This window comes from Musca autumnalis, unplaced genomic scaffold (genome assembly GCF_047663935.1).
Source record: "Musca autumnalis isolate F117 unplaced genomic scaffold, ASM4766393v1 scaffold_4, whole genome shotgun sequence".
Lineage (NCBI taxonomy): Eukaryota > Metazoa > Arthropoda > Insecta > Diptera > Muscidae > Musca > Musca autumnalis.
The window spans coordinates 216,543,444-216,567,450 of record NW_027411977.1 but is presented as its reverse complement, the minus strand read 5'-3'; the positions used below and the strand labels follow the sequence as shown (position 1 = coordinate 216,567,450).

At 36.0% G+C, this 24,007-nt stretch overlaps 1 protein-coding gene across 6 annotated transcripts in view; it reads left to right on the top strand.

Moving 5' to 3' along the window:
- Trl (Trithorax-like) overlaps positions 1–8,430 on the top strand; it is a 66,440-nt gene extending 58,010 nt beyond the window's left edge. For all 6 annotated transcript variants that reach the window (XM_073986572.1, XM_073986571.1, XM_073986573.1 and 3 more), the window contains one exon: positions 6,948–8,430. In XM_073986572.1, coding sequence (XP_073842673.1) covers positions 6,948–7,010 — 63 coding nt within the window. In that variant the 3' untranslated portion in view covers positions 7,011–8,430. The remainder of the gene's footprint in view (positions 1–6,947) is intronic.
- Positions 8,431–24,007: the final 15,577 nt, after the last annotated feature.

Sequence of the window (24,007 nt, the reverse complement as noted above, 5' to 3'; positions counted from 1 at the left end):
CTGAGAAAGGGAGCCTTTATAGAGACAAGCGTAAGGGAATCTTTGTAAACGATGGAAATGGAGTCTTTATAAACGAGAGAAAGGCAGTCTTTGTAGACGAACCGAAGGAAATATTTCGATATTATTTTGAACGAAAATTCCCCGTGACTTTTGTCTTTCAGCCGTTTTAGCTTCAGGGAGAGAGTGAGAAAACTCATGGGGCATTTATGTTCAGAATAACCCCCGTTATAGACGAGCGAAAGGGAATTCACCTAAGATGCTCTTCTATTCAGAGGGTCTATAGAGGCACCCTTTCTTTCAGAAAGGGTCTACATAAGTACCCTTTGTCCCCCTAACGAGGCCTTCTATTCCATAGAAGCCCCCTAACGAGGCCTTCAATTCAATAGAAGCCCCCAAACGAGGTCTTCTATTCCATGGAGGAGGTCTTCTATTCCATAGAAGCCCCTAACGAGGTCTACTTATCCATAGAAGCCCCCTAACGAGGTCTTCTATTCCATAGGAGCCCCCTAACGAGGTCTTCTATTCCACAGAATCATCCAAACGAAATTTTTCATTGTATGGAAGCCGCCTAACAAGGTCTTGTATTCCATAGAAGCCCCTAACAAGATCTTCTATTTCATAGAAGCCCCCTAACGAGGTCTTCTATTCCATAGAAGCCTCCTAACGAACTCTTCCACTCCATAGAAGTCCCCTAACGAAATATTTCATTGTATGGAAGCCCCCTAATAAGATCTTCTATTTCATAGAAGTCTCCTAACGAGGTCTTCTATTCCATAGAAGCGCCCTAACGAGGTCTTCTATTTCATGGAAGCCCCCTAACGAGGTCTACTGTTCCATAGAAGCCCCCTAACGAGGTCTTCTATTCCATAGAAGCCCCCTAACGAGGTCTTCTATTCCATAGAAGCCCCCTAACGAGGTCTTCTATTCCATAGAAGCCCCCTAACGAGGTCTTCTATTCCATAGAAGCCCCATAACGAGGTCCCCTAACAAAGTCTACTATTCCATAGAAGACCCCTAACGAGGTTTTCTATTGCATAGAAGCCCCCTAACAAGGTCTTCTATTTCATAGAAGTCTCCTAACGAAATATTTCATTGTATGGAAGCCCCCTAACAAGGTCTTCTATTCCATAGAAGCGCCCTAACGAGGTCTTCTATTCCATGGAAGCCTCCTAACGGGGTCTTCTATTTCATAGAAGCCTCCTAACGAAGTCTTACATTCCATAGAAGTCCCCTAATGAAATATTTCATTGTATGGAAGCCGCTTAACAAGGTCTTGTATTCCATAGAAGCCCCATAACAAGGGGTTCTATTCCATAGAAGCCCCCTAACGAGGTCTTCTTTTGCATAGAAGCTCCCTAACAAGGTCTTCTATTTCATTGGAGCCCCCTAACGAGGTCTTCTATTCCATAGAAGCCCCCTAACGAGGTCTTTTATACCATAGGAGCCCCCTAACGAGGTCTTCTATTCTATAGAAGCCTCCTAACGAAGTCTACCATTCCATGGAAGTCCCCTAACGAAATATATCATTGTATGGAAGCTGCTTAACAAGGTCTTGTATTCCATAGAAGCCCCCTAACAAGGTCTTCTATTTCATAGAAGCCCCTAACGAGGTCTTCTATTCCATGGGAGCCCCCTAACGAGGTCTTATTTTGCATAGAAGTCCCCTAACGAAATATTTCATTCCATAGAAGCCCCCTAACGAGGTCTTCTATTCCATAGGAGCCCCCTAACGAGGTCTTCTATTCCATAGAAGCCTCCTAACCAAGTCTTCCATTCCATAGAAGTCTCCTAACGAAATATTTCATTGTATGGAAGCCGCTTAACCCCCTAATGAGGTCTTCTATTCCATATGGAAGCCGCTTAATCATAAAGCGCCCTAACGAGGTCTTCTATTCCATAGAAGCCCCCTAGCGAGGTCTTCTATTCCATAGAAGCCCCCTAGCGAGGCCTTCTATTCCATAGAAGCCCCCTAGCGAGGTCTTCTATTCCATAGAAGCCCCCTAGCGAGGTCTTCTATTCCATAAAAGCCCCCTAACGAGGTCTTCTATTCCATAGAAACCCCTTAATGAGGTCTTCTATTCCATTGCCTCCAAGCTAAATACCGAGGTATTTTATTCCATAGAAGCCCCTCTACCGAGGTCTTCTATTCCATAGAAGCCCCCTAATGAGGTCTTCTATTCTTTTGAAGCCCCCTACCGAGGTCTTCTGTTCCATAGAAGCCCCCTAACGAGGTTTTCTATTCCATAGAAGCCCCCTAACGAGGTCTTCCATTCCATAGAAGTCCCCTAACGTGGTCTTCTATTCCATAGAAACCTCCTAATGAGGTCTTCTATTCCATAGAAACCTCCTAATGAGGTCTTCTATTCCATAGAAACCTCTTAATGAGGTCTTCTATTCCATAGAAACCCCTTAATGAGGTCTTCTATTCCATAGAAACCCCTTAATGAGGACTTCTATTCCATAAAACCCCCTAATGAGGTCTTCTATTCCATAGAAGCCCCTCTACCAAGGTCTTCTATTCCATAGAAGACCCTCTACCAAGGTCTTCTATTCCATAGAAGCCCCATAACAAGGCCTTTTATTCCATAGAAGCCCTCTAACGAGGTTTTCTATTCCATACATGCCTCCTTACGAGGTCTACTATTCCATAGGAGCCCCCTAACGAGGTCTTCTATTCCATAGAAGCCCCCAAACGAGGTCTTCTATTCCACAGAAGCCCCCTAACGAATTCTACTATTCCATAGAAGCCCCCTAACGAGGTCTTCTATTCCATAGAAGCTCCCTAACGAGGTCTTCTATTCCATAGAAGCCCCCTAACGAGGTCTTCTATTCCATAGAAGCCCCCTAACGAGGTCTTCTATTCCATAGAAGTCCCCTAACGAAATATTTGATTGTATGGAAGCCGCCTTACAAGGTCTTCTATTCCATAGCCACTGACGAGGTCTTCTATTCCATAGAAGCCCCCTTTCGAAGTCTACTATTCCACTGAAGCCGCCTAACGAGGTCTTCTATTCCATAGAAAACCCATAACAAAGTCCTCCATTCCTCAGAAGTCTCTTAACGAATTCTTTATTCCATACAAGCCCCCTAACGAGGTATTGTATTCCATAGAAGCCCCCTAACGAAGTCTTCCGTTCCATAAAAGTCCCCTAACGAAGTCTTCCATTCCATAGAAGTCCCCTAACGAAATATTTCATTGTATGGAAGTCGCTAACAAGGTTTTCTATTCCATAGAAGCGCCCTAACGAGGTCGTCTATTCCATGGAAGCCTCGTAACGGGGTCTTCTAACAAAGTCTTCTATTTCATAGAAGCCCCCTAACGAGGTCTTCTATTCCATAGAAGCCTCCTAACGAAGTCTTCCATTCCATAGTAGTCTCCTAACGAAATATTTCATTGTATGGAAGCCGCTGAACAAGGTCTTGTATTCCATAGAAGCCCCATAACAAAGCTTTCTATTCCATAGAAGCCCCGTAACGAGGTTTTCTATTCCATAGAAACCCCCTAACGATGTCTTCCATCCTATAGAAGACCACTACGGTATGCTTCGATGCTATGAAAGGCACCCACGGTGGTCTTCAATGCTATAGAAGAAACTTTATATGGTCTTCGAAAGTCCCTACGATGGTCTTCGATGCTATGAAAGGCAACCACGGTGGTCTTCAATGCTATAGAAGACCCTTAATATGGTCTTCGAAAGTCCCTACGATGGTCTTCGATACTTTAGAAGAATCCTACGGTTGTTGTTGCAGCAGCATTGGTTTGCTGGGTTGTCAGCCGCTGGCCGCGTTTGGTTTAGTGTCAATCCGGTACGAAGAACCCGCTGCCGTGGCATTGAAGACTTTAGTGGTCTTCGATGCTGTAGAACACCCCAACGTTGGTCTTCGAAGCTATATTAGGGCCCTACTGTAGTCTTCGAAACTATAGACGACCCATACGGTGGTCCTCGATGCAATAGAAGACCCCTGCGATGGTCCTCGATGCGATAGAAGACAACAACGGTAGTCTTCGATGCTATAAAATACCCCTACGGTGGTCATCGATGCTATAGAAGACCCCTACGGTAGCCTTCGATGCTACAGAAGACCTCTACGGTGGTCTTCAAGTCAATAAAAGAACCTTACTATGATCTTCAATTCGATAAAAGACCCCTACGGTGATCTTCAATTCGATAGAATACCATATGGTGATATTCGATGCTATAGAAGACCCGTACGATGATCTTCGATTCTTTGGAAGATTCCCACCTACCCCTTCGATGGTATAGAAGAATCGTACGCTTGTTATTTTAGCAACATAGGTTTGATGTTGGCAGGCGCTGACCGAAACGCTTTTAATTTTGGGTCAATCCGGTTCAAAGAACCTGCTGACGTGGGATTGAAGAAGCGCACGGTAGCCTTCGATGTTATAGAGGACGCCAACATTGGCCTTTGATGCTATAGAAGACTACGGTGCTACGGTGGTCTTCGTTGCTATAGAAACCTCTAAAGTGGTGTTGGATGCTATAGAGGACCCCAACGGTGGTATTCCATGCTATAGAAGACCCCACGATAGCCTTCGATGCTATAGAAGACCATACACAAGTCTTCAATTCAATAGAAGACCTCTGCTGTGATCTTGAATTCCATAGAAGACCCCTACCGTGGTCATCGATGCTATAGAAGAGCCCTGTGGTGGTCTTTGATGCTTTAAAAAACCATTCCGTTGGTCTTCGATGCTATAAAAGATCCCAACGGTGGTCTTCCATGCTATAGAATACACGATACGATAGCCTTCGATGCTATAGAAGACCCTACACAGGTCTTCAATTCAATAGAAGATCCCTACTGTGATCTTGAATTCGATAGAAGACCCCTACGGTAGTCATCGATGCTATAGAATAGCCCTGTGGTGGTCTTTGATGCTCTAAAAACCCCTCCGTTGGTCTTCGGTGCTATAAAAGATCCCTACGGTGGTCTGTGTTGTTATGGAGGACTCATGCGGAGGTTTTTGATGCTATATAAAACCCCTACGGTGGTCTTCGATGCTATAGAAGACATATACGGTGACCTCCAGTTATATAAAATACCCCTACTTTGGACTTCTATTCAAGACCCCTAGGAAAACTAAGATGGTTAAGATGGTCTTCTATGCTATTCAAGACCCCTAGGAAAACTAAGATGGTTATGATGGTATTCTATTCTATAGCAGACCCCTGCGTTGGAAAGTCCCAACGTTGCATCTCTTTCCTTAAAAAATCCCTTGCGTTGGTTTGTTATTCTATAGGAGGCTCCGGTTATTATGTGCGTATTTTTTTTAAAACAATTTCGCTTCGCAGATTTTTATACCTCCTTCCACTTTTTTGGTTGTTGTTATTGTAGCAGCATGACACATAGAAGAATAGGTTTGATGCTTAGTCGAAATGGCTGCACCAGTCATTTTTGCTCAGCAACAAAATCCTCACGGATAGACGTTTCAGATTGTGCTTCTTTTTACTTGCCATCTAATCTTCTTGTTACAGTCATACAGTCACGCTTGTCGTTGTTGGACTCTGTCGCACAATCACAGAATATAGATAACACATTGCTTGCGTTTGAATCCTGCTTCTTAACTTTCTTCCTTTTCCTCACTATTCTTGGTTTAGGGTTAGCATTGGCCAAAGCAAAATAATTTTGTAGTAATTTTGGTTCAAAGTGAGGTTAGGTTTCTTCATGAAGTAAAATTTTGTTCTTTAGTTTACACTTGCTCTTGTAGTCGGACTGACATCAGATTCTTACCAAACAATCTGTATTAGCTACCATATTCCCTTCAGATGATATTTGCAAGAGATCTTATCGGTACCATAACCTGCACTTTGTTGTTGTACTCTGGTAACATTTTCGAATTTCATTCTTACTTCTATGTGACTCGAGTGTCTCATTATCATGTTTTTGTTTTTTTTGTCTTCTTTTGATAATTTGGCATAAATTGATTATACGAACAGCTGGCAGAAAAATCTGTAATTTTTACCACAGGTAGATCTTTTCGTCCTAATTACAAACATATAAAGCTTTTCGGGGGGAAGTCCATACTTCCCGAGATATAGACCTCTGAAGTTTGGAAAATTTCCTTGTTTACTTGGAAAAAAAATTACAATTTAAAAGAAAAATTTGTTCCCGTGCCCGAGATTTGCTCCCGTCCATAGGAGAAGGTCTTAAAAACCGAACGAAAACCGGCTACTTGAAAAAGAAAACAATTTAAAAGAAAATTTGTTTCCCGTGCCCGAGACTTGCACCTGTCCATAGGAGAAAGTCTGAAATCCCCGACCGAGAGCCGGCTATTTGGAGACACATTGTATTGCATATGATAGTGTATTCCGCAAGCTTTACAATGGCACCCATATTGTCATTACCCGTTCAAAAATGACGAAGTTATAAACATGGAAATTTCCGGAACTTCAAAGGCCCATTTCTCGGGAAGTATTTACTTCCCCCCGAAGAACTTTATATTTTTGTAAATACGACGAGAAGTTCTTCCGGTGGTAAAAATTTCAGATTTTTCTGCCAGCTGTTTGTATAATCAATTTGTTATTCAAAGTGAGGTTATATTCCTTCATAACATAAAAATTTCTTCTTGGGTTCAGTAACTTGTTAATACCTCATCGGAGCAATTTTTGCAACCCTCATCACACTAAAAAAACTGCATAAAATGTTTTAATAACCTCCCCAGAAAATCATAAATACTAATCGATTGTTCTCTTTTCTTCTATTTTTTACTCTCTTTACATCATCAATCAACATCATCATCACAAACATCTTAAAATGCCAAAATAACCAAATGTGTTTGTTTCCAATATTCTAACCAAACAACAACTATTGGATGACCAACAAAATATCACTGCCATTATCACAACATCATCTCCATTCATCACCACCAACAAATTGACTAATCTCAAAATACCCAACAAACAATTTTTCCTCAAACTAATCAGGGCAACAATAAGAACATTTTGGTAAAGAAGGTTTTCATTTTAAAAGGCAGTAATAATACGTAATGATGATCCAACGATATGATCTGCGGCTCCGACGGTGGTACAGCAGCGGCAAATCAACATGCTGCTGCCGCAACAACGGATAACGGAGTCGAGGTCGTAACGGCAGGCACAAACCAGGCAGCGGCATCCACAGCAACAACATCAGCTGTTGTTGCCGCAACGACATCAGCACACGAAACGGGACAACAAACAACAAATGGCGGTGGTGGAGGAGGAGGCGGAGGTGGTGGCAATGCAACGGTCATTAGTGGTGGAGAGGTATTGAATGTAAGTGCCGCTGAGCTGGCCCAAATGGTCAGTGGAGCCCAGGGTAATGTACAAATTACCACAACACAACCTTTGACAAGGGCCACCAGGCGCATGTTGAGGGGTCATGCCACCACCAATGCAGCAGGAGAAAGGGTTTTGCTCATAAATTACATATCCCCCAATTCGGGGGGTAATAATAACACCACCACTACCCATGTCACAACTACGAGTAGTGGCAACAATCATCATCAGCCACAACAGCATCATGGCACTGCTGGTATTATTCAAACTTCAACAAGTGGTGGCCCCTCGAACACCACAACCACCACACGGCGTGTCATACAAACCCGGTCTCAGCATGCTGCTCATGGTAGTAACAATAATCCCAACGCCAACACCACCACCGTTCGCACATCCACAGCATCTACACCCGTTTCATTGGCTGGCCTAGGCTCTGAGGTCACCGTCACCCTAAAGAGATCTAATAAATCTCAGCAACAACAGCAAAATGCCGCAGATCATATTATACGACAACATCAACAGCAACAACATAATCAGCAACAACAACAACATATTGCCACAACACATCACACCGCCACACGGACAACAACCACAGCAACACCTGTATCACCTCCCCCCTTGGTTTTTACCACAACCACTCACCACAGCGCCGATGAGTTGCAACATCATGAACTACAAGAAGTCGAAGAGATAGAGGAACATCATCCCCAACAATATCAACAACAGTCACAACAACAACATCAGGTCATCATACATCATGGCGGTGGAGGCGAGCATCATCAACAATATCAAACAACCGAACATCATCAGCATCATCCCCATCTAATGAGCATACAAACCCAAACTCAGGCCACATCAGCCGATATGGACGATGAAGACCTGCTGGAATATAGTACCAGTAATGTAGATCAAGTTGTAGAGGCCGCAATGTCTGTTGAGGATGCCGAAGATGTTGAAGAGGTTGTGGAAACCCATCATATCCAACAGTTACACACCGTACAATTGCAAACCCAAGGCGGGGAATGTCTCGATGATGAGGGTGAAGTGGAAGAGGTGTATTTGCAATAGAAAGGAGGCAATTGGATCTGAGATCTATGCCGACGAATTCGTTTCGTTTTTTACATGTAAATTATTAAGCTATAGCAAGAAAGAGAGAACAAATTTTGAGGTTAAGATGAAGAAGATTTTATTTTTTTACCCGAAAGAAAACAAGTTGCAATCATTTTTTTTTTCATTTTTATTTCTTTTTCAAAAAGAAATACAATTTATTATGTAATTTAGAATATAAGTCATAGTTTACAAGTACATATAAGAAACACGATTTAAATAATACATACATATACAGTGAGTGTCAAAAATATTCGGTTTTAAATTTCACTAATAATAATAACTCAGTATATTAGCAGCCCATACTCAATATTCAAAAAACCAAATACTTAAAAAAATGTTGGTCCTATGACAATTAAAAAATGTATCTAACATGGATCCATGGCAACCCTATAAGCGAGAATAACAAAGAAAACGTTGTTAACCCTGTTTTGTATGCGTCAAAAATATTCGGTTTTTGTAACTTTTGTTAAATATTTTGGCAAAAAACCGGTCAATATCGAACTTTTTCTGCAATATTAGTATAAATTTCAATAACTGCGAACAGAGTCTTTGTTCCTGTGTGCAAAAATATCATATTTCATAGCAAATTATCAAAATTTAGGGCTAAGGAAAAACGCTATCCTAGAAAAGAGAAAACTGTTTGTATTTTATTATAAAAACGGCAGAAATAAAGGGAATTTTTGCTTATTTTTGAATAATTAGTCGAATATAGTTGAAATAATGTGCAAAAGTTACAAAAATACAGAAATAATCGATGTCGTGAAGCACATAAGCCAGCCAAACCAAGGACTGGGAGGGAAGGTAGAGGAATCTCCTGAAAAATTACGGCTAAACCACCCTTAATTTTCTTGCAATTAGTCAACGAGCCCTAAATGACTTTCAAAAGATAGAAAATATGCACTTACTTTCCAAAAAATCGTAAGGATAAAGCCTTTCATGGCCTTGTAACACATCATAAGTCATTGATAAACATATGCCTCCTAGAAGCTCCTTCGTACTTTTTTTGTTGGAGTACACAGAAAGGCCGGAAACTTGGTGGTGTACTGATTTTCCTGCTTAGACATTCAAAACTAACTCCTTTTCACCAAGTTTCTGATGTACATGAAGTTTTGAAGGCACATCAAGGCGAAATTTTTACAAGATTATTGGTTATGTAAGTAAGCCGATGGTGTGTGATCTGTTACAAGGCCATGAACGGCCTTATCCTTACGATTTTTTTGGAAAGTAAGTACATATTTTCTATCTTCTGAAAGTCATTTAGGGCTCGGTGACTAATTTCAAAAAAATTAAGGGCGGTTTAGCCGTAATTTTTCAGGAGATTCCTCTACTTTCCCTCCCAGACCTTGGTTTGGCTGGCTTATGTGTTTCACAAAATCGATTATTTCTGTGTTTTCGTGACTTTTGCAAATTATTTAAGCTATATTCGACTAAATATTCAAAAATAAGCAAAAACTCCCTTTATTTCTGCCGTTTTTATAATAAAATATAAACAGTTTTCTGTTTTCTAGGATAGCGTTTTTCCTTAGCCCTAAATTTTGATAATTTGCTATGAAATATGATATTTTTGCACACAGGAACAAAGACTCTGTTCGCAATTATTGAAATTTATACTGATATTGCAGAAAAAGTTCGATATTGACCGGTTTATTGCCAAAAATTTAACAAAAGTTACAAAAACCGAATATTTGTGACGCATAGAAAACAGGGTTAACAACATTTTCTTTGTTATTCTCGCTTATAGGGTTGCCATGGAACCATGTTACATACATTTTTTAATTGCCACAGGACCAACATTTTTTTAAGTATTTGGTTTTATGAATATTGGGTATGGGATTCTAAAATACTGAGGTGTTATTATTGGTAAAATTGAAAACCGAATATTTTTGACACTCACTGTATATACTTACTATATATAAGAATATTAAGATTATTATTTTGAAACTTTTAGAGATGAATTGACAAACTTTGTATAATGAAATTGTAATAAAATATTCAGAGAACTAAGAGAAAATTGTATATGGAATTTTAATGGTATTTCAATGTTTTGTGAGAAATGTGAAAAAAGTGAGGTTAAAACCAATAGATAGAAGAAATGGCCAAAACAGAATCAGTTCTTCGAAAATTTTCTGTGGTTTCCAAATGTCAAATTCTAAAGGAATAGCAGAAACTGTATGCAATGGTTCGCCAACGTTTTCCTCCATAATTTGATTTCGGAAAGTGAAGATCTGATTGACTTTTGGCCTTTACAGTAGAACTTCTCTATAACGAATAATAAATAAATAATTCTCTATAATGATTCGTTTTATGAAACAAATATATGTATTACCACACACAAAATAGTCCCTTTGAAACGTATTTTCTCCATAACTTAGTAATTCCTCGTCCCCAGAAGATACGTTTTGAGGTTATTTTATCAAAAGCAATAACATAACCTCCAAAAAAGTGAGTTGTGTTGACTCATAAAACATCATGAATAAAGATTCTTTTTCCAGAAAAATCAACTAAGCACATATTACACGGCTCAAAATAAAATATTTAAATTTTTCAAATGAAATTTTAATATTCATTACATAACCAAGGCAATCATGAATAATTCCCTCGGAATTTTCCGCACGGAAAATAATTTTAAAAAGTGAAGTTATTTTAAAAATCAATATTTGAACATGTTAAAAACTGCTAGAATTATTTAATTATGGAATATTTTCGCCGTATCTACAAAAATATTCCCTTTTTGGACATAAATTTGGAAATAAAAAATTGTGAAATTGGGGAAATGGAATAAATTCCGCATCATTATTGCCCTGAACCTCAAAAGTAAGTTTATGACGAAAAAGTGAAGAAAACTTAAACATTTCAGATTAATTGATTCTTCTATTTGATTTAAAAACCAAAACATGTCTTTAAAATGTGTTGGAAATCCCATGAAAACTTTTTCCCTAAATAAGTTGGGGTTATACTGCAAAAAAAGTGAGTTATAATGCATTAAAATGATGCATTAAATTTTATAAAAATGATTTTTGAAACACAAATATTTATATATTTACAGATAATGTTTTAGGTCAATTTCCATGAAAGTAGTAAATTCCTCAAAAGTGAGGTTATGACAAAAAATCAAGACAACTAGTGGAATGGTGTGCAAAAACAAATACACAATATTCAGAAATTGCCTTTCTAAAACAATGTACGTTCATGTAATGTTATTAAAGTTACTCTTTAAATTAATTTATCAAATCTATAACATAACCTCAAAAGTGTGGTTATAACCAAAAATTAAGAAAGCTTTGAAATATCAGAAGATTTGGTCCTCCTATACGATAGCCGATAGCTTTTATTGCTAGTGCTTTTATAATTTTCTTTATTATAATTTATAATTATAATAAATATTTTTAAAAATAAAATCAAAACTATAACATAACCTTAAAAGTAATTACGAAAACTTAAAAATATCGTAAGATTTGTTCTTCCTATTCATTTTATACCTAAGGCAGACTTTCGGTACACATTTTGAGGTTAAATGTCCCAAAAAAGATGAGGTTATAATGCCATGTAATGAGGTTATTTGTCAAAAGCGACTTAGAACATAATCAGAAACATATTGTTACGGAATTAGATTTAACTAATCTCCGTGTAGACGTTGTTTTATTCCCCAGTACGATTTGTACCAAATAAAACAGGGTTCGTTTTAGATTACGTTTCTACAATGCTTTATTTACTTTATTACACTTCTTCGTAACCGACTTTAATTACTAAGCACGCAGCTTGTCTCTAGTTAGCACGCAGCACTTCTTTAACCGATCTGTTCAGTTCAACGCTTAAAACACAACTACTACTCAATGTTGCCATTCGTAACTCTATTTATACCCAAAATCTCCTTGGTCTAGAAATATCTAGAACATATGGCAACCTCTCGAATCTGTACAGCGAACACACAGACTCACATTCGCACTAAGCGAACAACCATACTCACATACATACAAGTAGACAAGCACAGTAATGACGTAACAACAACAAACAACTACACGAAATACAAGAAGTAGGAACTAAACGATAATTACATTATTATGGCAAAACAAACAAAAGAACATTAACAAAAGGTAATGTAACGACTAGAATGATGAAGAGAGTTCTACATGGTAGTTGTTGTTGCTTAAATAAAGTAACTGCGTAATACAAACTTTACGTTACAATTCAAATTTTTAAATTAACGGAAATTAAACTAAATTAACTTAAACCTATCAGTTACATTCGTAACAATATTTTATATAGATTATGTTTTTTACACCAATTTCCATAGAATTTATTGTTGTCAAAAGTGAGGTTATGACGGAAAAAGCAAACAATTAGTGGTCTAATATGCAAATCCAACTACTAAATTTTCACCAATTAAGGCAATGTACACTCATGTAATGTTATTAAAGTTACACTTTAAATTAATTCATCAAAACTATAACATAACCTCAAAAGTGTGGTTATAACGAAACATTAAGACAACTTTAAAATGTCACAAGATTTGGTCCTCCTATACGTGTTTTACAATGCATTGTCCCAATTTGAACTTCTACGAAAATATCATAAAGGTCAATCTTGTAGAGATTGCAGCTGCAATGTTTTCTCTAATCCTATTTCGATAGGACTTGCGGTTTCCAAGCAAAATCGTGAAAAAAAAATTTAAAAATTCGAACTTTGACCGCGATTTTTTGTTTCTTTTTTTAATTTTTCTCATCTATGAACATTGTTGTTTCAGAATCAGCAAAAAATGTCCACGTGTAAACTTCTTCCATTTAAAGTTGGTCCAGGTGCACGCACCGTGGTTCAAATCTATAACATATCCTCAAAGGTAAACGTGGCATAACAACTTAAGAATAGAGGAGTATTTAGTTATCCTATTTTCATTATATTAAGAAAATGTCCTATTTGAATTGTAATTAAAGGAATGCCTACAAACTTTCCAATAAATTACATTTTTACGACTTAGGGCCATTATTACAAGTGTTCTTTTACTATCTCATGGATTTGAAAACGCAAAATAAACTAATTTGGAGACATTAAAAATATAATTTTTACATTGAAAATTAATGCCAAGAAGCTTCTCTTTGAAATTCAATCATCACTTTCAACTTTTGGCCTGTTCCCGTACTTTACAAAGTGGTCGTAAACGATTTTCATATAAATTTTGTGTACGGGAACGCAAAATGTGTAAAAGTGGTAAAAATTGTAAAAACTTTTTAGTTCTGGAACAGAGCTTTTAAGTTAACCGGAACGCTATAAATCTGTTCGGTAAATTCAAACTATAACAAAAGAAGACTTATAATGGGGTTAGTGTAAAGTTTTGTGCTACAGATGATGGAGGTTATGATGAAATTAATAGTTAGTTTACATTTACGAAATCCACTCGGTTTCAACTGTCAATTCCATTGCTTAAACGTCATATGAAATCCAATTGATTTCAAATGAGTTTTCATTTGACGTATACGCAAAGGAATTGACAGTTGAAATCGAGTGGATTTCGTAAATGTAAACCAAGCATAAGTGAGGTTAAAGTGCAATGAAATGAAGATATTTGCAGAAACAGCTCACTGAATACAAAAATAGAATAAACCAAGGCCTACAGAAGGTCGGCCATTCAGATTTCTGTTAAGGGAAGTACACACTATCATTCAAAACTGACAGTCAACGTACTTTTAGGACAATTTTCCGGCAAATAACAACTTTTATTTAGCTAAAAACGTTTGAAATACAATATATACGGTATTATTTAGTGATTACAAAAGACAATTTTCAGATAGGCTTTGTTATTCACGAAATAGACCTCGATGACTGTCAGTTTTGCTTGTCAATGTGTACTATACTTTAACAACATTTGACAACAAACAAATGGTCTGTTCCTTTACTTTTAAAAATGGTAACAGAGGCAAAAAATGGTAAAAGTGGTGAACTGGTCTTATATAAATTGTATGCTTTTTAAAGTAAAGGAACACTTTGCAGGTTAAAAATGGTAAGAAATGGTAACCTCAGGCACGTAAAGGAACAGAGCTATAATAGATTGTTCATTATAGTGATGTGATTTCCTTTGTATTTTATGTCACAATAATGTATTTGACAGCCAACTAAATAGTCAGGGCTAACTAGTTTGGGCTGAGTGTCCGACTGTATAGACTGGAATAAACTAAATATTATCTCTTCTGGTAAAAATTATTTGAGTGGGTACAGAATACTTGTCCCATAAGCGGAACTAAGATCAGATTAGCAATCCTCCTTCATCTATTGCTTTGCTTTTCTAATTTCTATTTTATTAATTTTATTGACCACTTGCCTTCGCCTTATCGCTTTGTGGGTCGTCAAATTTATTTATGTAATAAAAATTTATTTTTTTTTCAAAAGTAAGGTTATGCTCGAACCATGGTACAATAATACAGGTACAACGGGAAAAACAGCTGATTATCACACTAGTTGTCAAAATGCATTATAGTGAATAAAATCACATACAAAGGGTAAACAAGCAATTCACAGCAATGCGTTATTGTGAACAATTTTGACGTTTGGTATGATTTGATGTAACACCTTCTTATTCCACCATGGATCGAACAGATTTTCATCTGTTATTAGGTTTGTCTGGTTACCCTAAAATTTTTAACAAATTTGCTCCTACTGTTGCTGGAAGTCGTCTGTTATCACAAAATTCCAGCAAAAGAGAGCAATTCGAGAAAAGACATTTTGACAGTTCTTTTAATGAGAGTTTGCAAATTCTTGCCGGACAAATTTCTTCTAGCAAGCACTTGCAACTCTTCTTCTTCCTGTAAACAACAAATCAGCTGTTTTTAAATATTCGGTGATTTATGTTTTTGTACCAGAGTTCGAAAATAAACAGTACACTAACATAGTGTACCGCTCCGAGTACAGTATCACTAAAATATTTTTAGCGTTAGTGTTCCGGAACATAAACACTAAAAAATATTTTAGTGATACTGTTCCGGAGCACAACGATAAACGTAGTGTACCACATTTTGGTACACTAAAAACGTTGGGTACCGCAGTCGGAACACTACGATTTTTAGTCCTCCGCAGTCGGAGCACTACGATTTTTAGTGCTCCGTCATGCGGTACACTACGATTATCGTTGTGTTCCGGTACAGTATCACTAAAATATTTTTTGTGTTTGTGTTCCGGAGTGGTACACTATCGTAGTGTACCTATCCACCTTGGTACGGCACAGAACGGTACGGTACGATACCATAGTGTTTATTTTCGAACACTGGTTTGTACAAATTGAAAACAATTTTATTGTGAAAATAAGCCAATAGCTATTTTTTTTTTTTTTTGGAGACAAGTTGCAAAATTGAAAATTTATTTTTTCGGGTCATTTTCTTTTTATTTTTAATAAAATACAAAATTGTTGCTTGTTTGGTTCCTTTAATGGCCGACTAATTTTTTCTGTTTTGGGCAAATCAGCTGATTGCTTGCAAGTTTTTGCAGGGAAGAGGTCTGTACGATAACCAAAAAATTTGTACAAATTCAAACTGAATGCTGTTCGATAACATAATTATTCAGCAAAAGGTAGCGAGTTGGGAGATATTTTTTGGAGAGTTTAGTGACTGAGAACTTGCAAATTTTTGCTGGGAAAATTTGTCCCTTAAAAGTTGTAAGTACTGCCAGCTGACTTTTAATCAGCTGTTAAATGTAAACAGCATGAAATGCTAACATTTTTGAACAAGAAAATTTCAGAATTTCACTTTTTTAAATTTTAAAGCTTCGTGGATGGAATTTTTGCTTTAAATATTATCCCGGTTACACTTAACCGGATTAACCCAGTGGGTTTAGATTTAAAATGTCAATTCCATAGCGCAAACGTCAAATAAATCCTCTCAAAGTGGTTTAACCCGGCAAAAAACTGTAGTGTAACCGCACTATAAGTCAAATGAGAGAGCAAAATTCACTGAGAGAAGTTGCTGGAACTTGCTGAGTAATTGTTGCTGGGAAAGTTATCGTACAGTCTGGTCTGTACCATGGCACAATTACCCAGGTAGTGGTATCACACCAGCTGTTCGAATATGAAGTGTCAAATCCCTTTATAAAAAAATATTTTTGTTGTAATTTCCTCAACAAGATAAAGAAATTTTTGACATAACATATTCAAAATTTTACAATACCACTACCTGGGTAATTGTGCTATGGTACAGACCAAAGGTGTCTGTTTACTTTTTACATTTTTCTTGCAAAAGAGAATAAAAACTCCTTACTCTCCGAGAAAGTTCTTGCTGGGAAAGTAACCAGACAGACCTATTATGTGTGTCGATGTGGTAATACGTCGATGGCTTGACAAACTCATCTATTAGGATTTCGATCAGCATTTATCCTGGCTGAGATGAAGATATGGGGAGGTTATACATACCGTATGAAAATTCTCGGTGAACTCTCACTTTCAGTCATAGTTGGATATGAAGAAGGTATGAAAGAAAAGGTGCAGTCACGGGAAGTCTTTAACAATGTTATAAAGGATAGTGAGATCTTGTCTGATAAGAAGGCGGCAAGGTTATATGCGAATTTATTTCCACTTTGTTTGATTTTCTAAATTAAAATATTTTTATATTGTACAGCTGCAGACAGGTATTTCAACCGGTGACCATTTTGAAAACAGGGAAGAAGAAAAGGGAAACAGGAAGATAGTAGGGGGAGGAAGAAGGAAATGGATAGAACTGAAAAGGAAGAATAGAGGAGAATTTGAACGTTAGTCAGTTTAGGCCACCGTAGTGCGGCAACAGGGCCACAGGTTCTCACACACCAGAGTTTCATTATGGGTGGACTAACGCTACAGAAACCGGCGCCAGTACATTCCTGCATTGTTGATTCTCCTCGGGTTATATTGTCAGGCGATGTAGAGAATGTTTCAGGCCTGTAGTGGGATTCTCTAACGCATTTTTTGGTTACCGACAAAAATCGGTAAAATTGCAATGCTTATAATTTTGGTAATTAACGAAATTCGTCGGTAAGTTAGCAACCAAAATTAAGTTGTAGATAAGTCCTACCGATAGCAACAGTGTTGCCAACTTTTATTCACACTTTTCATTCATAATTTTGTGTTTTAATTTTACCGACTTTTGTCGGTAGCCAAAAATGCGTTAGAGAATCCCACTACTCGTAGTTCTGTTTAGTATAATTATAGCTTTGTTCCAGAACTAAAAAGTTTTTACAATTTTTACGACTTTTACACATTTTACCCGAAAACCCGTTCCCATACACAAAAAAGGTGTAAAATGTTCACTTCTCTTTAAAAAAAAATGGCGCCGAATGACGCGCTCTTTAAAAACTTATTACTCGACAAATTTGAGCGAGTAAAAAATAGTAACATGGATGCCGGCGTCAGATTGGCTGGTATGCCGACTTTGACATTTGTTCCAGCTTTTATGACGTTTTTTTTTTCATTTTTGCGTTCCCGAACTTTTTGAAAAACTTTTGTGTGATAACAATTTTTCTCTCTTACGGAGATCATGCGTTTTTTAAGTTTCCATTGAAATCTCAAACACTTTTTTGTGCAAATAATTCAATATTTTATAAATGTTAACTATTCTTAAAACGTTGTCTGCAATTTTCATTGGGATTTTTTAATAGTTTTCAAAGGATTCTATTGAAAAAAAAATAAATAAAAATTATTATAAATAATTTATTTGTATTTTTGAAATTCATACTGTATTAATTAATATATAAGTATTAGTAACTAGAATAATAAAAAACCATAACAGAATAACATGACTTTTAAAACGTTTCCCCCATTAAATAAGACTTTTCAAAATATTTTAAAAATATAATTTATATAAATTTAATAATAAAAAATAATAAAAGAACATGTATTATATAAAGAAGTATTTATGTATATATTCAATAATAATAATAAACAAAACAAACATACAATGTGTATAATAATATTAACAATAAAATAAACAATTATTTGAAATATAGAAAAAAAATAGTACATGTTTCAATTATTTTTCATGGCAACTCAACGTTAAGTTATCTGGTATTTATAGTTTGAGCTTTATGGCATGAACTTCGCGAGAAGAAAAATTATGTCGAGAAACTTCTTTGGGTACCTAACTGAGAACACTTTTGCTTAAGTGTTGTTCATGTTGTGAATTTTTGACCGAAGTTAAGCCTTGCTGTCCTTATTACAACTCCCCCAAGGGTCTCCTAGTCTGTATCCTTAAATCGAGGATAATCGAACATAACCCAATGTAAGGGGTAGTTTACACTATATGTAAATGTCATATGACATGCAATTTTCCATCATTATATAGTCGCTAATATGTGCAATATTGGGGATTTTCCTTACGCCATTTACTTTGTGCGTCCACACCAGCAAAAATGTAATAAAATTTCGTGTCATATGACATTGATAGATAGTGTAAACTACCTCTAAGTTGTACGGTATATGTTTGTTGTGATTATAGTCTTTTATTTCCCTCCCCTAGAAAAAAACAGCCTACTATGAAAAAAACGAAAGAAAAGAGAAACGAACCCCTCTAAAGTTGACGACGTTTAAGGACCATGATCTGGGAATCTGCACCTGGAATCTTCGCACTCTTTATAGAGAAGGTAGAGAAGGTGCAGTCTTCGCATTGGCAGACGTACTTGAAAAGTACAAGGCCGATATTACTGCCATACAGGAAATACGATGGATTGGGAAAGGCGTCAAGCTGAGAACACAGTGGATTTTTGTTGTTTATTTTTTCGGCCTCACTTCAAAGCGCAAAAGTGAAATTCTACTGTTTTCAATAGGAAAGGCCACAACGAAGCGAGGCTTCAGGTCACAAAGTTGAAAATTGTTGAACTTTTGGATTCTTCGCCTGGCTTCATTTTTGACATTTCGTTTCGACATTCAATTTGATATAAACACGTGTTCAATCTGAAAAATATAATTTAACTGTAATTTTTATGATCGGTAATAATTATTTACGAACAGTTCATATTAAAAATTGAATTTTATTTGATATATTGAAATAATTATGTTTATAGCTTTGATGTGTGATACCAAGAAATAAGCGGACTATTGAAGAAATAAGCTAAAAATTAAGCTAAGAGCTGACTGTGTTCTCACCTTCACAACAACACCTAAAGGTGACGCACTGTAGATGTGTTCCTTTACTTACCTGAGGTTGCCATTTTTATCATTTGTTACCATTTTTAACCTGTAAAGCGTTCCTTAACCCCGAAAAGTGGCAAAACTGGAAGCAATTTTTAAGAGAGTGAGAGTGGAGAGAGAGAGAGAGAGTTAAAAATGGCAGAACTGATTTTCGACTTTTGTTTGACGATTATTTCACAATGAAAAAGAAAATGGACGAAAACCAGAAGAAAAAGTCGAACTCTGACAAAACTAAATTAAAAACTGTGAAATAAAAGACGAAAATTGATTTTTTTATGTTTCTTTTTTACATTGCTGCCAGATCTACCATTTTTCCGTTCCTTTACTTTTCTGGTAAAAATGTTTATGAGAGAGCAATTTTGACACTTTTCTCTTTTACCATCCTTACCATTAAAAAAGTAAAGGAACAAAGCTTGTATTATAGCTGCCATGACGTAAAGCATGAGTTTTTTAGTTAGTCGGAGACTAAAACATCTGGTATCCAGCTTCACCCCAGTGAATGAAAGACTTGCTGCAATTCGAATAAAAGCTAAATTCTTCAACATCGGCTTTATTTGCGGTCATGCTCCCACTGAAGAAAAAGACGAACAGACCAAAGATATATTTTACGAGCGCTTAGAAGAAACATATGACCGTTGCCATGCCCATGACATTAAAATTATTCTAGGCGATTTTAATGCCAAAATTGGAAAGGAGAATATCTTTGGCGCAACAGTCGGGAATTTCAGTCTCCACAGTGAAACATCTGACAATGTTATGAGGCTGATAGACTTTGCAGCTGCAAAAACATGGTAGTTAGCAGTACCAGATTTAATCATCTCGATATTCATAAGGGCACCTGGCTGTCCCCAGATCAAAGAACAAGTAATCAAATTGATCATGTTGTGATAGATGGAAGACATTCATCGAGCGTGTTGGATGTACGATCGTTCCGAGGCGCAAACATTGATTCGGACCACTACCTTGTTGCAGCAAAGGTACGCACCCGCCTAAACGTTGCAAATAAAGGACGAACAGACACAACGCGGAAGTTGGACATCGATAGGCTGCAAACACAACAGATAGCCACAGCATATTCCACTCAACTAGCCCAATTGCTTAATGAGAGCACTACTTGTCCCGATAACATAACAGCACAATGGCAACATATTGCCCACTCCATGCAAACAGCCGCAAAATCCATACTTGGATACCAGAGACCTCCACAAAGGTATACATGGTATGACCAGGAGTGTCGTGCTGCTACCGAAGAGAAAAATGCGGCATATAGAGCTACTTTGCAATCAGTAGCAACGCGTAGCGCACGAGAGAGATATCGGGAAGAAAGGAGAGAAACGTCTATTCCGCAAGAAAAAAAAGAGAAATGGAAAAGCGGGAGTGTGAAAAAATCGAGATGTACAGGAGCCAGAATGAAGTCCGAAAATTCTACCAAAGAGTGAAACATCAAACAGATGGCTTTGCAACAGCCACATCCACCTGTAGAGACTAGCAAGGTAATCTGGTAACAGATACAGATAGCGTGCTCAGGATATGGAAGAAACATTTCTCCAATCTGCTGGTATCCAATAGTAGCGAAGACGATGATACCACAGATCCAATCCCAGAAGATGGTATAGAATGTATACCGCCCGGCCAAGATGAGGTAAAAACAGCAATCAACCGGCTGGAGAATAATAAAGCAGCAGGAGCCGATGGTTTACCAGCCGAGCTGTTTAAAACCGGAGGCGACGCGCTGATAAGGTGTATGCATCGGCTAGTTAGCACCATCTGGCAGAAAGAACGCTTACCCGACGATTGGAACCTGAGCATCCTGTGTCCCGTCCACAAGAAAGGAGATAAGGCTGTATGCTCCAACTATAGGGGCATAAGTCTTCTCCCTATTGCCTATAAGATAGCGTCAGGGATATTATGCGAACGACTAAATTGGACCATACCAATGTGGCTTTAGACCTGGCAAGTCCACCATTGACCAGATATTTACCCTGCGGCAAATCCTGGAGAAGACCCAAGAGATGCAGATCGACACCTACCACCTTTTTGTCGATTATAAAGCAGCATTCGACAGTCCCCTCCGATCAAAGGTATTCCATGCAATGTCTGAATTTGGTATCCCCGCAAAGCTCATCCGGCTTTGTAAGATGACTTTAATTGATACTAGGTCCTCAGTTAAAATTGGAAATAACCTCTCCGAAGAATTTTGTACCAAAAGAGGTTTCAGACAAGGAGACAGCCTTTCGTGTGACCTATTCAACATTTTGCTGGAAAAGGTAATACGAGATGCAAATGTCAAAAGAAATGGCACCAATAGCCACATGTTACTTGCTTATGCTGATGACATAGACATAATGGGACGATCAGTAAAGGAAGTAACTGATACCTTTAGGAAGGTCGAAGCAGAATCTGCGAAAGTGGGTCTGGCGGAAAAAAGGCGAAAATACCAAATTGATGGTGTCGACGCGCAAAGCGTCCATAGAGCTCGGACCAACTGTGGAAGTTGGTACCTATAATTTTGAGGTAGTTAAAGACTTCGTCTACCTCGGCACTGCCATAAACACAACAAACAACGTCAGTTGTGAAATAAGAAGAAGAATTGTATTGGCCAACAGATGCTACTATGGTTTAAGTAAGCAATTTAAAAACAAAGCCACATCTCGTCAAACAAAAATAACACTATACAAAACGCAGATACTACCCGTGCTAATGTATGGCTCCGAAGCATGGGTACTTGCACAAGCAGACATTGCAGTGCTTGGTGTGTTTGAGAGGAAAATTCTTCGAAAGATCTACGGGTCGATTTGCGTTGACGGTGAATATCGACGTCGTATGAACCACGAGCTATATCAGCTATACAAAGACATGAATATAGTTAAACGTATCGAGATGCAACGATTTCGTTGGCTAGGCCATATCAGAAGAATGAGCTAAAAAGGCGTATGAATACATGCCACATGGCGGTGCACGCAGAATCGGCAGGCCTAAGCTTCGATGGAGCATACAAGTGGATGAAGAAATGTATTCCAGAAAGCGAAGCGAAAAACAAAGATAATTGGAGATCTTTTCTTAGTTCGGGAACAAATGTTCTGTAATGGGCCAGCTAAGTAAGTAAGTAAACATTTTGGTTATTTATTACGTTTTTTTATTTAATAAATTCTTTAATTATTTTCAATTTATTATTTTTTACAATTTAATTTTACTTAAAATTTAAATAGGAAAAGAACGGCATAACAATGTTTTAGTTAATTTTTTTGTTTTGTTTTGTAAATTGTCTAAACAAATACACAATTGTTGTTGTTGTAATTTACAATGATATAAATAATGCAAAAACATATATAGAATTGATAAATATTATTTACAAAATTTTAAAGGCAAAAAGAAAATAAAAAATGTTAATTATAATTAATATTATAATTATAATAATTAATATTTATAAATTATTATTAATTATAAAATATTATTTATTATAATTAATTAATATTTCATAATTAAATATATATTTATTATAATAAAGAAATAATTGCAGAAGGAATCAACGATCATATGCCTTACGTTGTAAAAAAACACAGCATACTTTTAGGCTAAACTTAATGGGGGTCAGCATTTCGCAGTGATTACAATTAAAATAAAGAAATTGTGTTTTTGGCGAATTTTTAGAACAAAATAAATAAGAAAAATTAACAAAAATTTGGCAAAAGATAACAATAACTAATTTAACAGGGAACAATAATTAAATAATTAAGTTTCAACTAATATTAACAAAAAATAATTTTAACAAATATTTAAAATGAAAAGAAATACCGACTATTTCACATTGCCGTAAAGAAGAAATGGAAAACAATGAAAACAACAACCAAAAACAAAGCATACTTTTAGGTTAAACTAAAGAAATGGGGCTATCATTTTGTTAATATAAAGAAAAAAAATGTTTTTAAGCGAATTATTATTAGAATTATTATTATTATTATTATCATCATTACTATTAATTAATATTATTATTATTTTATTATTATTATTATTATTATTATAATTATTATTATTAATTATTATTATTATTAATTATTATTATTATTATTATTATTAATTATTATTATTATTATTATTATTATTATTATTATTATTATTATTATTATTATTATTATTATTATTATTATTATTATTATTATTATTATTATTATTAATTATTATTTTTATTATTATTATTATTATTATTATTAATTATTATTTTATTATTATTATTAGTTATTAATTATTATTTTATTATTATTATTATTATTATTATTATTATTATTATTATTATTATTATTATTATTATTATTATTATTATTATTATTATTATTATTATTATTATTATTAATTATTATATTATTATTATTATTAATTATTATTATTATTATTATTATTATTATTATTATTAATTATTATTTTATTATTATTATTTTTATTATTATTATTAATTATTATTAATTATTATTATTATTATTATTAT